This window comes from Lethenteron reissneri, chromosome 26 (genome assembly GCF_015708825.2).
Source record: "Lethenteron reissneri isolate LAM-NWPU_2019-01 chromosome 26, ASM1570882v1, whole genome shotgun sequence".
Taxonomy (NCBI): Eukaryota; Metazoa; Chordata; class Hyperoartia; order Petromyzontiformes; family Petromyzontidae; genus Lethenteron; species Lethenteron reissneri.
The window spans coordinates 485,114-501,055 of NC_083804.1; the positions used below are offsets into that span (position 1 = coordinate 485,114).

At 43.1% G+C, this 15,942-nt stretch overlaps 1 protein-coding gene across 2 annotated transcripts; it reads right to left on the reverse strand.

Moving 5' to 3' along the window:
- Nucleotides 1-1,003: 1,003 nt before the first annotated feature.
- Nucleotides 1,004-14,604, reverse strand: AGPAT5 (1-acylglycerol-3-phosphate O-acyltransferase 5). Of its 2 annotated transcripts, none has more exons than XM_061559672.1 (8): nt 13,942-14,604; nt 12,976-13,045; nt 12,384-12,499; nt 10,329-10,418; nt 9,563-9,653; nt 8,589-8,750; nt 7,919-8,042; nt 1,004-7,155 (listed from the first exon to the last, which is right to left on the reverse strand). In XM_061559672.1, exons 1-8 carry the CDS (start codon nt 14,158-14,160, stop codon nt 6,927-6,929), a joined length of 1,101 nt encoding a protein of 366 aa, XP_061415656.1. In that variant the 5' UTR covers nt 14,161-14,604; the 3' UTR covers nt 1,004-6,926. The 2 variants fall into 2 exon arrangements, with proteins under 2 accessions (XP_061415656.1, XP_061415658.1); XM_061559674.1 differs by having other exon boundaries at nt 7,036-7,155; nt 7,875-8,042.
- Nucleotides 14,605-15,942: the final 1,338 nt, after the last annotated feature.

Consider the following 15,942-nt stretch of genomic DNA (forward strand, 5'->3'; position numbering starts at 1 on the left):
TCTGCAATCATCCTGGTTCGGCTGCTTTCGAAATAATATTCGGTAATGATTTATTAATGCAGTCTGGATTGATAGAGCATCTCAATGTGACCACACCTTACGAACAACCATCATAATCTCTAGCATGTGTTCAACAGGTACTTTGAGATCATGCAAATGCATGTGCATATCTTATGTCCGTGGCTAATGAATGCTTTGTTGGAAATGCAGTTTAAACGAGCAACCGCCAAGCCAGACTGCCGTCGCGGCGAGGGCAACCCGCTGTAAGCCCTCTTCGACATTGCCACAGCCAATTACAGGGTCGATGTAAATCCAGACAACGCACACTAAGCTGCCTTTTGTGAAAGTGGAATTTGAACAAAGAGCTGCCCCCTTCACCAGGACAAAAGCTCCCAAAACACTGGTACCTCTTAAGCTGTCTGATGTCAAAGGAAATCAATCTTGGGAAAAGCAAGATTACGTGCAGCATAGATTATAGAATTAATCCACAGCCTGCGGATTATGAATACGGATCTGCATATCAATAACTCTTCACTGGCACAACTAGGCTTACAACTTTACCACTGCCTCCACCTAAGTGTGCACTAAATTTTGTGGTTCTTTCAAAGACGTAAAAAAATGTTTGCGATGACTAAAGCCAGTAATCCTGCTTATTGGCAGGTAATGTATGGTAAAAAAGACATGTTCACACTTGCTGCTTCAGTGTAGTTTACAAGCAAAGTAGATTGATTAAATGTACAATTTACATACAGAACAAGCACTGCTGAATCTGAGAAAATGGGCCTTCAAGAGAGTGCTCCCATGTTCACTTTGATATTTCTGGATAATATTGAATCGTAAATTAGAACGCGAAATTACCTAACGTATGTACGCTGGAATACTGCCATTATTCTTGATTTGCCACCCGACAGAACCATACAGCATTCACACAGAGCACTTTAAAGATGCAGACAGAACAGGATTTTAATCAAATTCACCAACAAGAGTTATAACAGACAAAAAGTCAGGTTTGCCAGCTTTCATTAAATGTTTATTATATCATTTTGACAAAATGTAAAACAAAACTATGACTTTTTTTTTACATTATAAAGCTTTGTTCCTAAACCACAGTCCTCAGCCTCCCGCTAGTTTAGCTTTGCCATGTTTAGTAATATACAGATGCACCATGCACCTTTATCCTTCACATAGCCATGAAGAGGACACTGATAAGAACGTGTCGGGGAGGCTCGAGGTCTGGAATTTAAGAGGCTCCATCAACCTTCGGTATGTCACGGCATTGCTATGCGAGTGCTAATTTAGCCAGGTTAATCAAAATCTAACCTCCTTGAAGGCCACTCATTACATGAAGCATGCAACCTTAATCTGTATAACATGGTTTGTTGAAACTCACCTTCAACTTTGAACTCACATTTTTTTTTAATATACACATTTACAATTGTATTTAAATGACAGCCAAATTCCAGTTTTTCTTTTATAAAGGCAAGTTGTATACAAAAGCTGGACCAATAGTTATCAGCTCACCCAATACCCACACACCATGGCCCTGCTCCTTACATCACATATTATGCATGTCACAAGTACCCTCTCTCATCTGCATGTGAATGAAGAGAATATGAGTATTGGACAACAGGTGGTAGACAAGGATGAGAGCAGAACCGGAGAACTATAGGTGCAGACCACTGGGGTTTGTTTGCAAAATACAAAGTGACTCTTTATAATTGCCTTTGTTTATGATGTTACGTTGCATAGGATCATGAAAGCGGTACCGGTGTTGTGAACGTCAGTACGTCCTAGGTCAACCCAAGGTTTAAAATTGCAAGATTCTCAAATACCACCCTGAAGAGCCTTGTTGTTAAATGCAATAATCTGACAGATAAAGACAAATCTCGCCAGACAGTGTACAGCATAAACTCTATGCAGATGTTTAAATATAATGCGTTACGTTAGGCACTTGCACTGTATCTGAGGACTCATATGCAAAAATAATTAACAAAATTAGTATTCAGTGCATCGGTGGATTAGTATACTGACACATTTGCATCTGATTGAGCAAAATAATTACAAACGATATCATAATGCTGTTAATAAGTTAGAATGTAAAATGTCCACTTTTAAACATTATCCAGTGGGAAAATAAATGTATTATGAAGCAATGCTATGTTTAAACTTGTAATCGTTTCACATTTCCTCTGTGGGACTTTCCACAATGAAGCATGATCCTCCTCCACTTCCTCTGCTCTTTCAGCATTCTTCCTACGGACACACTCACTCCCATCTTTTTGATGGGCTTTCCCTACGACGCCTCTTCCATCACACATCCCTTGGGTGATTATCTTTAAGCCACTGTTGCCTCTTCTTCAGGGATCCCTTGGCTGTTTGTCATTCTTCGAGTGCTGCCTCATTTGTCCTCTTTGCCACTCAGTGAATGGGCAGCATGCCCCTGTATCGTTTGAATTTATACTTGATACAATAACATTCGGAAGAGTAGGCTAGTTTAGTAAAATAAATGAGAAAATAATCCTAAAATACACTTACTAGGAAGTTAAGTCATACCACATCTATCCACTGCTTTATGAAGGCCTCTGCCAACACCATCCTTCATGGCCTTGTGAACCACCAATCTATGTTGACTCCTACATGTGAGCTAATCTCATCGCTCCATCTCCATCATGGTCACCCTGTCGGGTATCTTGTCGTCTTTCCCTTCCAGCACATTTGGCTGCCAATCTAGCAATGTGCCCAAGCCCATTTACTTTCCTTGACAGTCAATTTGACTCTCATTTGCTTGTGGTCTCTGAACCACGTCTTCCTGTCTCTCCATGCAATTCCCAGCAAACATCTCTACATGCCGATGCACTTTTCATTTTTTGATAAAATTTTCTTTGTCAGTGTACACATCTACGATTCATGTCACAGTGGGTAATGTGCACCGATTTAAACTATTTAGCCACAGGAAAGGCCATTTGAGAACTGTGTTTATTAAAACTGTAAAAGTGGCTACCCTAGCCACTGTATTATAATTAAAAAAACAATGCCGTGAAATTATCTTTTTAATTTTGCGTCGATTTTTTCCATCACACATTGAATTGTTTGGATTTGCGTGTATCAACTAATTAAATGTGTAAAAGGCAGATTGTATGGATGACTTATGGATTTAAATACATCTGCAGATGTATTTCTGCTTGTTCGTATTTTCTGAGCAACACGCTCGGTCAGCAGCATTGCAGTTAAACAGAGGCTCTCTGCCACGAGGCATCTCCAGGCTCCACCAGGGGGCCCCACAGCACCCTCCACGACTCCACAACACGGATATTAGCATTGTAGCAAAGGCATTAACATTCACATAGTGCAATTCAAGGGTTGTTTGAATTCCAAAAATGAGTAGCGTATCGAGGAGTGTGTTATATCTCAGGAGGTATACGTACAATCGCGGCACGTTATATCCAAGTCATGCCAATGGCACATTTCATCTAGACAATACATAGAAAAAAGTTAACCCATTCCATCATTTGAAAGTGTGTTTTAATGTGATTTGTGATTTTTTGTTAACGTAAGGCATGCCTATAAAAGCAAGCATATATACTGTATTGGTATTTTGAACTCGATCGGCCTTGTAATGGCTTGCCATGTTACGGCACTGTAGAGGTTGTCATTTATTATTGTCATTATCATTTGGTGAAATCATTAATCATTCATCGCCCAGAATGACCATGGAAGTTAAAATGGAGCCATGGCCTGGGAAATGTAGTAACAGCATTTTTTAAACGTTAACAGTTGCATTGTTTAGTACTATTTGTATGGTGAGCGCAACATGTTGTAGTACAGTACAAAATGTACCCCTTTAAACTCATTATGAACTTCTAATGATGAGTACATACTAAAATACAACACTAAGTGTAACTCGCTATCACTGCATGAGTCATTAAACCCCTCTCATGCATTATTAAGCACAGATTGTAAACTGTAGTTACTCTGTAATGCTAGTATGTAGCTCAAGTGACGTTAACGTTTTAATGACCAACTCCAACCCTCCCGTCCATTCTCAAGGGTAATCCTGATGGTAATGAGCTGGACATGGGACTTCAGTCACACACCACACAGGGTCAAGTCTTTGCCAATACTGCCATTGCAGCCCTAGTTTAGAGAGCAGTGTGCTGTAGACAGTAGACATTTTCATGTGAACATTTTATACGAGATGTATTAAAATATAAAGTGTGAAAAACACATGTTTTACTTGCCAATTTGGTGACAATGACTTGCTGTGGGTTTTGTTAAATAATAACTAAGACACTTTATCTAAAATGTATATTTTGAATACTATGGTAATTTAATTTCACAGTATGAATAAAAAAATGCTGCAACATACAATTGTGTGTACGACACTAAATACATACATGCTATTAATTACACACACGCATTGTATGCAATTATCTGCCTCATGGCCTAAATCAGACTCCAGACCACGAGGAGTTGAGATATAAAATCCAACTGCAATGTACTGCAACCACATGCACACCAATACCTTCACTCACACTGCTAACCACACCCTCATGACATCTGAAAGTGCCACAAAGCGCCATAACGTACTGCTTTCATGTAAACTTTCACTGCTAAAAAAACATGTCAAAAGGACAAGGAGTTTGGCCAGATGACACTACAACAAAATCCTCAAAGACGTAGCAATATGCAATGGTGCAGTGTTCAGTGGTAAATAGTGCTGTGATTTTTATGCAAGGGAAAATGAAACAAGCCGTTCATAAATGCTCATGAGCTTATGACATAGACTTGTTTTGTATACGATAAATACTTGGTGTTGTTTCTATGGCAAAATTAAACTAAATAGAAGAATACAATGACAACAACAATGGAGATCCCAAATGAGATTATTAAAGCTGAGGCTGATTGTACATTCTGATCAAAGTCATGGCTGTTAACCATCAAGTACAGTGGGAATGCAGTGAAACTGTGTTTCTTAAAGACCTTTCATTTATTTCCTGTCAAGTAATATCTTGATTGGTATGCTTTCAATACTCGTGCCAAAATTGATATGAAATGTCCTTGTTTCAGAGGACAAAGGAATGATTAAATTGAGTTCTGGAAATGCATAAAAAAAACTGAACCAACTTGAATACTTCATGATGGGGGTAATTTAACTTGTATCTCATGAGAACAATTTGTAAGAGTACAATAACTGAACCACAACTTTTACATAAACGATTATGCATCACACATTTAAATGGAGACATATCTAGCAACACGTTTACATTATACACTATAAACTGTAACAACACAAACCTGGCGCTTTTTACTCAGTGAAGACTGTGTTCAAAGTACATTGTGGTGGTGTGTTTTCCTGCCTTGCAGGCCCTCAAAGGTTGTTGGGATAGCACATGTTTTCAGATGTGCTTACAATTTCATAAAAATGCAACAAATCCAACATAAATTGTTATTCACTCAATTGCAAAATATTTACGAGGTGAGTACATACATACATAGAACGGCACATTAATCTGAATGTGGAAGTGGTGACATTACGACTCGCATCCACCTGCAACCCCTACATACACACACCGGATGTTGCGCACCATTACCCTCTAGCGGACAGCGTCAGTACTGCAGCCCTTCTACTGACGACTTGGTACACTTCAATCATTACTTAAGGTCTGGACAGGAGGGTGGCACAGTGCCAGAGTACTTCGCCCCCAACAAGAAGGTTGCGGGATCATATTCCAGTTGGGAGTCTTCTTAGCCAATAATTCCTCCACGTTTGATAAAATATGTACTCTGTAAGAAGTCAACAGGAATGTGGAACACTGGCTCAAGACCACCAGTGTGAAGGGCATGCCTCAGTGTTAACTTCAGTGTTTCAATGCGGTAATATTTATAAAGATGAGCAATGAATGTTTACAACTTGCAATAAATAAAAATAGCACGTTACATAATGTTAATTTCTGCAATTGAAACACCAGAATATATATGTTACAATTGCAGCAATTAACTTCTGCTTGGTTAAGTGTAATAGTTCAAATGTACATCAATATTATGTGAGGCCAATATTAACAAAGGTCGAATTTCTCAAAGATCTCAAACAAACTGAGTGTTTACAGGTCCAAGGACCAGACAACAGATGTGGCACATACTCTGAAGAGCGAACATTTCCATGCGTTTGACATTAACAAGAAAAAAGTATAAAATGCAAGAGAAATAAAAATGTAAACTGTACGCAACAGTGTTTGTACCAATTTCATGAGCGATTTAAGAGATGACATTTGTTTTCATAAGGAAAGGGCTGCCAAATGTTTCTCATACAGAAGTCTGCTTCGGATGGATCATAATTTACATTTTTATTTCACAAGGGCCAAATCAATAAGCCGCGAGGCTACTGGTACAGCATTTTTCAATTCCATTACTCGTAAATTATTTAAATATAATGTAGCCACCGCAATATGGGTTGGTAACATGGAGTGTAATGTGATTAAACACTGGCTTTCAGATTAATTAAACTACTGCATTCATTGTGGAGATAAGCTCATTTGAGTAAAATAAAATGTGCCAAAAAATCAGGAAAAGCATAACAAAGCATTCACAATAATGCACAGCCAAGAACTAAAACTATAATTTTTACATTATATGCTATATTTTCTTCTTCAGCCTAACATAAGCTGCGCAATTTATCAAGAGGCTTGCAATATTGTTTTCATTGTAGTTTTAGAACCAGTATCAAGCATACTTTACTTGATGCATTCATTACAACACATCCACACATCAACAAATCACATTCCAAATGTCACCTTTAAAATGTGAATAAGAGAGCTCCATTCCAATGACTGTTTCACCTGAAAGCATTACATCAATCATCGAGCAGCATCACTCAATGCCCCGGACTCAAACCTGCAGCATGAGGAGAGGGGGCAGCGGATTCTGCCTCAAGGCAACGCTGCGACCCAGGCCCAGCCCAGCAGCGTCCCATACAGCCAGGTCCTCCAGTAGACGGAGCGCCCCGTCTCCGTGAGCAGCATGGGCAGAGTGAGCGTGGCCAGGAACACGGCCGATGGCAGCGTACGGCGAAGGCGCAGGCGGGAGGCCTTGGGGCTGCCGGGGAAGCCCCACTCGCCTCCCTTCGTGGCCGCTCGCTCGTAAAAGTCAGCCATCAGCCTGCGGGGGGGGGGGGGGGGGGGGGGGATGGCGAGGCAGTTGACGGCATGCCCATGCCCGTAAGGATTCCGGCTCGTGGCAGTTGAGGCAGCGGGTTTTATGCGACCCGATTGGCCAGGGTGGTCAGGGCCCTCGCCACCGAGTACGAATTGAGGCAATCAAATTGTTTACAAGCAGGAGAGAACATCAATGATTCACACGTGATGCCACGCATTAAAAAGGAGACGATCCTAAATCCCACAGCTCCCTCGTAAGTTCACTGGGGAATTGCCATGGCATGTCATGTTTTGTAAAATATCATTAGAAAATTCCCAGTAGCAATCATCAATCAGACAGGGAGGACATTGTGTACAGTACTAATGCTTGTACACCACCTACGTTTTAAAAAAAAGACATTTGTCAACATACATTGAAAACAATCCATCCCAATTAATTAGGAAAAGAGTAAATGGTTCTATAATTTATGAGGCTTCCCTATAAATGGAACAATTACTCTGAATGGGTTAAGATCATCTTAAACATTGGATATCGATTTAATCAAGTCCATAACAATGTATATCATCTTATTATGATGTCTAAACAGCAGAGATTTAACACATATTATGCACACAGGCTAATGTATATGGCTGCATCCGTTATACAAGCAGCATGGTGGTTACGTGACATGCAAGGCATGATGGGAAGACTGATCATATGGCCTTTTGCTGATAAGAAATTACTCGTGGCTCTGTTGAGTGCAGCCGTGTCCTCTGAGCCCGCATACTTATCCTTCTTCTCAAAGCGCTCGTGCAGCCAGAGCTTGAAGAAATGAGGCTCGTGTGGCACTTCCTGGATGTCGATGCGCTCAAAGTGGATGTGGACACGCGGAGACTCGCAGCACAGGAACTCTGAATGCAAACGCATCGCGCAAACCACGCGCTGGCAGTCAAATCATCAACTTCTCATGATTAAAGGAAAGATCATTTTCCCAATTGTTCAATAAAGTCCTGTATCTGTGCAAGAAAATTGCTAAATTATATAACATCCATTTTTAATAAGATGAAAAATGTGAGTGACAAAACCTCAGAGCATCAAAACTTAAATTCGTCATGCAGTGGCATGTTCATAACATTATTTAAGGGAGTAATTTCACTCTGTACAGATAATTAAATTGACATTGTAAATACCTGACAAAGTAATAAAGACCAACATTACAATGTTATTACATGACTGCAACTACACAATTAAGCAATAAGTAAAATGTGAGCTCACAAGTAGCAAGTTACAAAAGCTACCTCTGATCTGCATTCATGTTTCGTGAGGTGGCCACCGTTACCCGATTAAAAACCGTGAGTATTAAGGGTCCTTGTTTTCCTGAGCACAATGGCGCCTTCACAAGCGCACATCTACAACTGCAGTGAACTTCCTGTGTGCCGGCGGTTGTGTGTGCTAACCGGGCATGCTGGGGGCTGTCTTGCGTCGCCCGGCGGCATCAAGCGTGCCCTCGTACGCCACGGTGATGTCGTATATAGCGTGCAAGTGGTCGCTCATGGCATTGAGGGCAGCGTGCGTGGCCCTGATACGCGGAGTCAGCACGTGGCTCAGCTCGGGCAAGCCTGCAAACATGGATTGCTGCCTCATCACCGACTCACGGCACCACCTGCAATCACAATCTCTTCAGGTACTAGAGAAGCGATTGTGATGAACAAGGGCAAATTGGTACGCAATGGCATTGAGTGACAATTAAAACAATGTTTCGTGTAAAGTGTTTGATTTACAATGATTGGTTTATATAACACACAGCCATGAAAGTCTTGCGACCTCTGTCTGCGATCTGTTTGGAAAATGCCAAACCAATTTACCACAAGGGAGAACAGCAATCAGATGTGTTCAAATTCTGGCAGAAAAAGGTGTACAATAGAAAGTGGTGCAGTGACTCCTGCTGGTGATGACTTCTAGTGTATCAAGGACTTCATGGCAATAAGCACCAAAGCAGTGTCTCCCTGCTCAAAGAAAAATAAGGTAACACTCAGAGCCGTAGACTGTCCGGAGCCAGCAGTGGAATTTCCACATTCCAGTCGAGGGAAATACTCTCTCCTTAAGACTACTAATATTCACTTTAAACACAGTTATATTAATTTTATAAACTCAGAAAGGAACGTAATGATGATGTGTGAAGTAAAAAATTGAATGGGATTTGAACTCTCAACCTTCCAAATTAGTCAGGTCCCCGACCCTCAACTCTACCAAGCTGAATTTAAATGTAGGCACATAAATGAGAAAGCTGAAATATAAGCATTACAGTCATTGTACTGTCAGGTCATTAAAACTGAAAAAAAATAATGAACAATTGGAGGATATTTAGAGAACACTGATATCGCAGAGACATTTTGAATTGCGTCTCTTTAAGTTATGCAGAATGACTCACCTTCCTTGTTTGCAAATGCTTTGCTGGCTTCAATAACATTTGCTGCCTCTGGGTTGTACCTAGTTCCTTCTGGGAAAATCACCAAGTACATCTGTGGAATCATAGTTGATGAACATCACAACAGCCTTTTTCTGCTGAACTGTACCATTCAATTAAGCACAGTTGTGCACTGACATGCAGTTAAAAAAGAAGAAAACTGGCAGTATGCATGAATTTTTTATGGTCGAAATGAAGGAAGTCCCAACATACGGAGCACTCAATATATTTCCAATGAGAGAAACTTGAGAGGAAATTTAAGTGGCTCATAATCATGCAGGACAGCTATTGATTACATGTAGTCTCTGCATATATCAACATAGCTGAAGCATGAGGCTACTTATTAATCTATTTCAGCGCATATATTAAGGATCTTACTTCATGAAAATTGCTCTCAGGGCAATTGCTACCAACCTTCCCCACGAACATTATTCATTGTATTCACTTCATATAAACATTGTCACCGGTCATCCTTATTCATATTTCACAATAGCCGAACATGCTGTTCCTAAACGCAATGTAGCCATAAACCTTAATGAGGTGCAAAATGATGCAAGCCACCCATAATAAAATAACATTTGCTAGACGATACGCGATTGCCAGACTTGATACTCCATAAGCTTAGATAGGCTGTATTAAAGCTAAACCGTAGAGTATGTGTTTTATATCCACTACCTCTTTAGCATGCTGCATACAACATTTCAACGATGTACAGCAGCACAAGGCTCACCGGGATTTGTGCCTCCATTTGAGCCTTCAGCTTCCTCTCGATGGCCTTCTCGTTGTAGTGGTCCCTGCGCTTCACGTAAACTCCGCCGTGCTGCAGGCACAACGGGGTGGCCTGTGAACCTCTCCATACCAAGCGTGAACATTTACACTTGCCCCGGTTCTTACTGTGCCATCCCGCAAGCCATGTCCAAGTGTCACGGCGTGATGGTGCCTCCAGAAGCCTCAACAGGACACGATGAATGTACTTGTAGGTTGCGTCCTTGTTACTATAGTTAAAAAACATTGAAGTGTATTTTTTAAATGCTATTCATGTTTACTCACTTCAGTATAAATTTATTTACCTATAAACGTAATTTCTGTCTGTGTGTGGTTGACTCTTGCGAGGGATTTGGCTCGCGAACCGTGGGGTGAGCCAGTGCTAATCCGATTTTGCGTCCGTCACCTATAATGTACTTTAATTAGCGAATTAGTGCAGTACTTTGTTATTTATTTATTGCGCCTCCCAACATGCCAATGCACACGCATCTGCGCATGCGCACCCCCAAGCGATGCGCATGGGTTCGGTGGGGGGGGGATTCTCATTCGCGTTAAAAATGCAACAAAAAAGCACACAAGACTGAGGTATATTCTTCAAAGTGTGATTTCCTCTTTCCCCCCCCCCCCCACCCCAATGTGTGCAATTACTACTATAGGGTCGGTAGATACTAATATTAGAGCTTGCATACTATTACTGTAGAGCAGGCCGGGAGATGGTGGGGGGAGGGGGTAGCGATGTGTGCGAGTCGATGTGTGTGTGTAAGTCGATGTGTGCGTGTGTAAGTCGACGTGTGTGTGTAAGTCGACGTGTGTGTGTAAGTCGACGTGTGTGTGTAAGTCGACGTGTGTGTGCGAGTCGATGTGTGCATGTGTAAGTCGACGTGTGTGTGTAAGTCGACGTGTGTGTGTAAGTCGACGTGTGTGTGCGAGTCGATGTGTGCATGTGTAAGTCGACGTGTGTGTGTAAGTCGACGTGTGTGTGTAAGTCGACGTGTGTGTGCGAGTCGATGTGTGCGTGTAAGTTGATGTGTGTGTGCGAGTCGATATGCGTGTATGTTAGTCGATATGTGTGCGTGTAGGTCGATGTGTGTGTGAGTCTATGTATGTGTGTGTGAGTCGATGTGTGTGTGTGTGTAGTTGGAGGCAGTCGCCCTCCAACAACAACGGAGGGCGGAGAAGCGACGCTCACAACAATGACCGGAGCACCGGGTGGCTAAAGCACAGCAAGTTGGCACAGTAGGGGGCATAGGTGGTGCATCAGCCAGTCGTCTCAGTCAGTCGACCTGTGGCATGCCAGCGGGCGTTCGATACTTCACGTGGCCTCAAGGTGCACATAGCCCGGGAACAAGCGTCGTGGTAATGCTCGTCACCACTTAGTGGCGAATGGCGATTGTTCTTGTTGTTTGTGTCGGTCTATGTGTGTGTGTGTAAGTCAATGTCTGTGTGTGTGAATCCATATGTGTGTGTAAGTCGATGTGTTTGTGTGTGTGGGTCGATGTCTGTGTGTGTAAGTCGATGTGTGTCTTTTTCGCCCGGGCAACGGCGGGTACTTCCCGCTAGTGATTGTATACAGTACAGGTATTGCATATGTGTACTATTAGAATATAAAAAATTGGTCAACAATTTAAATAAACATTTTCAAATTTATGTGGGGGCAATGATGATGTATTAATCGGTTGCAAAAGATTGCACTGCACCATGGATTTACTGAACATTTAAATATGAACGCATCTGAAAAAGTTGTGCAGAAACAGTGGGCAAGTTTATTTTATAGAGAGAGGCAATCCGGCATAGGAAAATATTGAGCTTGCACTTGAACATGGGGGAGAGTCAAGACAGAATATATTAGAACAAATGAGACAATTACAAATAAGGAACAAACAAGACGAAACAAATAAACTGAATTCAATCATGACTCCCATTTATGACAATTCAATGCATTTCAGTGGTGGTGAATTAATACATGCCTTCGTATTACCTGTAGCTACCACTCAGCGAGGAGGACTGAATACCTACGCACCTGAGAAAAATACCATCCATAGAGGGGCAGCCACTTCAGTCCATCCTTGAGCACATAGCGCACATGCCCCAGGGCATTCTGCCTCACTGCCAGCATGTCTGCCACAACCCAATCAACTGTGCAGGGAAACAGAACACATGGACGCAATTAACTCCAGCATTACATCTGGAAAACGCATTTTCATAAAACTTTATTTAGTGCATTTTAGTATTCAAAAGAAGTTAGTGTCTTCTCACTCAAGTAAAGATTTGAACAACACCCATTCCCACTGGCAGCACAGAGCCAGTGGTGGAAATTCTATATTCCCAAGGTGAGAGGACCAGTCTGCCCATGGGGCAACAACTGCTGAATTCTTATGAAGAAGTTTTCATGCTATTGATTAGAGATATGAAGGACTGCAATAAGGCCTCACCACATCGTGTTGATGGTGGCATAAGTAATCTGAAAATACTTCACCACACTGATCAGTGCGATCGATGAAGGTATATTTGTACAAAATAAAAAAATATTCAAAAAGTGAAATTCTTCAAAAACTATAGTTGAAAATAATTAACGTATTAAGTACAATTAAGTAGGACATTGTCAGACGAACCTGTGCTCTGGTGATTGGACAGGTAAATCACATTTTCCTTTTCAGAAGGTAGATCTCCATAGAGGACGACCTATGGCAAAATAAACAATGCACAGTCGGTAAACATTCAGATGACTGTAGTGGCCGTTGCGATATTGCCACAGCTTGCCACAAAACACTGAACGTAAATTTACACAACACCTTCATCTAACCATGCCCTGTGGTTTCAGCGCAGGCCTAACGCAAGCAAAGTCGATCGCAAACGTTATTATTGTACTGTAGAGATTACCGTCAAAGTTTCGCTTCACCATTCATTACACGTATGGCCGATGAAAAAATCATATTTTCAAAAGCTGTACTGGACAGTACTATTAGTATAACGTGTACAATATACAACTAAACCTGCAAATCGCGCAATGTTGAATGCTGTTAACATTGTTTTCATTGTTTCCATAGTTCAGAACAGATGCCTTTCAGTGGGCCGATGTAGAAATCACTCAACATCTTAGCGCGGTTGACCTTGCCTCAACCATTCACACTGAACGCATGACAACATCCGTAATTCACCCCAGACTCCGACAACTAGTGGAACCCATTGCACAAACCACCTTCGGCAATGTTTGTGCTGTTTTAAAAAGCGACCCAGTGGAAGGTGTTCAGGCACCTGGTCACAACAGCCCTTGGCCGAGGTCGCTGCCAGGGTTAAATGTTTAAGGTGCAGCAGTGGGCCTCCACCATGACCCTGTGGAAACCCATAGCACGGACAGAAGTCATCAATCGACCAAGCCGAGGCCGGCATTGCTTTGGTGTCTATATTCTGTATTGAAAGAGACGCGGTCCGCCACAGAGCACCCGCAATGTCACCCAAACCTGAACGCAAACCCCGCAGTCACCGAGCCCAGCCTCCCCGGCCGAACCCGCGGGCAGTGGGGCGGCAGTGAGTGGGGGGCCAAGTCGAGGCGCCTGCCGGCCCCCCTCGCTGCTCACCTCCAGCCCCGTGTAGTTCTCGAAGAAGAGCAGCACCAGGCTCTGGTAGAGGTCGTAGAGGCGGTCGTCCAGGCGCCGCCGCAGCCGGCCGGGCGCCAGCAGCAGCAGGGCGCGCCCCGCCGCCCAGCACAGCACGTAGGCCGGGGCCGAGCCCAGCATCACGGCCGCCGGGGCCAAGTAGCGCAGCGAGTGCGTGTGGACCACCACGGACAGCAGCATGGCCGGGCGGCGGGACGCGACGACGAGACGGGGAGACGGGGAAGACAGCGGGGGGAGCGGGGAGCCGATGACAACCGGACGAGACAAGGGGGTGAAGGGAGGAGGAAGCTCGTGGGTCCTCTCGAGGAGACGAGAACAGGCGGAGCAGGAGGAGACAGACCGCCGGGAGACGCCGGCATACGCAGAGGCAGTGAGAACAGAGGAGAGAGTGACAAGATCACAGACACGGAGGGAAGGGAACACAGAGACACGTGGAGACGGCCACTGCTGCAGAGGGAAGCGGGCAAGAAGGGGCGAGGGGGCAGCGGCAGACGGGGAGACTGATACACCGAGACACGAGGAGACAGATGACGACACGAGGAGACAGATGACGACAAGACGACAGGGAGACGCGGGGAGGCCGCAATGCTCCTCACTCACACAGGCGCGGCCATGGTGACCCGGTGACCCCGCCTCTACGGCAGAGCGCGGCACCCAAAGCCGCGAGAGGGCGATTTGCAAACGCGAAACACGTGCTCAGAGCACAGCGAGTCGGTGCGACGCGCCACCGCGCAACACGTGTTTACGTTGGACACGATCACGCAAGGCTTGGCCCATCATCACCATAATCATCCGTCAGAGGCCGACACGATAGCACCACTGAAGTCAGTCGTGATCATCTACGGAGAGACTCTGCCCCGCCAGGAAAATGTAGAATTTCTGCAGCTGGGATAAATTCCACACTGGTCCTTATATTTGAGAAGACACGTTGACACGTTTTGAATATTTAATACAGTACTGCATTGCACAGGTCTTGCAATGTTTATGTGTTTAATAATCACGTGTATCCCATATCAACATCCCCGTGTACGCGACGCGTCTCATTGGTTCCCATTGGGTTTAAAGCTCTGTTAACGCCGCTGCAATGCAGTTTCTTCACAGTTTTCTGGATTGTTTAAGTTTTAGGCTGGATAACAGAACACGCACACTTTTAAAGTATGTTTTTGTTCCCTGTTATGTTTATTTGAGTCTTATTTGACTATATTATGCACAACTCATGTATGACACATGTAAATTGAGAGTTAAAAAAAATGATGTTGAAAGTCAAACTACCAAATGTTATTTAACGTATCCAGTGTTTTACTTTATGATGAACAGGCCACGTGTCACCGTGCCAGGGGTAACGCTGTGGATGAGTGTTTCATCACTGCTCATTGTGAAAGGGAATCCATGGCTGGCTTTGATATTGCCACAGATTGTGTTTCTTAATCATGTTGGGCTTTTGATGTCAATCAGACTGGGACTGTATTTCACCAAATTGTCATCTTTGAGACCATTTTGAATTTAAATCAACTGTCTTCAGATCGAAAAATACGTATTGGCCAAAATGTTAGCATATTTTCTCACCGCTGCTAATGCAGTCCCTTAATTTAAATACCTTTGGGATTTATGACTAATGCTGGCAGTTTATAAAAATCGGCGCCAAAGCTGTGTAAATGCTATTTCCCCGGTACAGTATATAACAATGTGAAATGACTACTGGCTTCAAAGATCACAGGGTTAAAACAGTACGATCCTTCTTACGTGTAGAATTATTTAATGTTTAATATAATGGAAGTACAAACATCAAGGTTTAAAAAACATAAATCTTGAAAGTCTCCATAATTATTCATGATGTGACCGCAAGGTCTTCACCGTCGTGTCTCGAGCCGCATTAAATGCACGTCGTGTAGCAGTGTGCGTGATCAAGCGCCAGGTGGGGCCCGTGCACTGACGAATGTCAGCGATGCAGCCTTTGGCCAC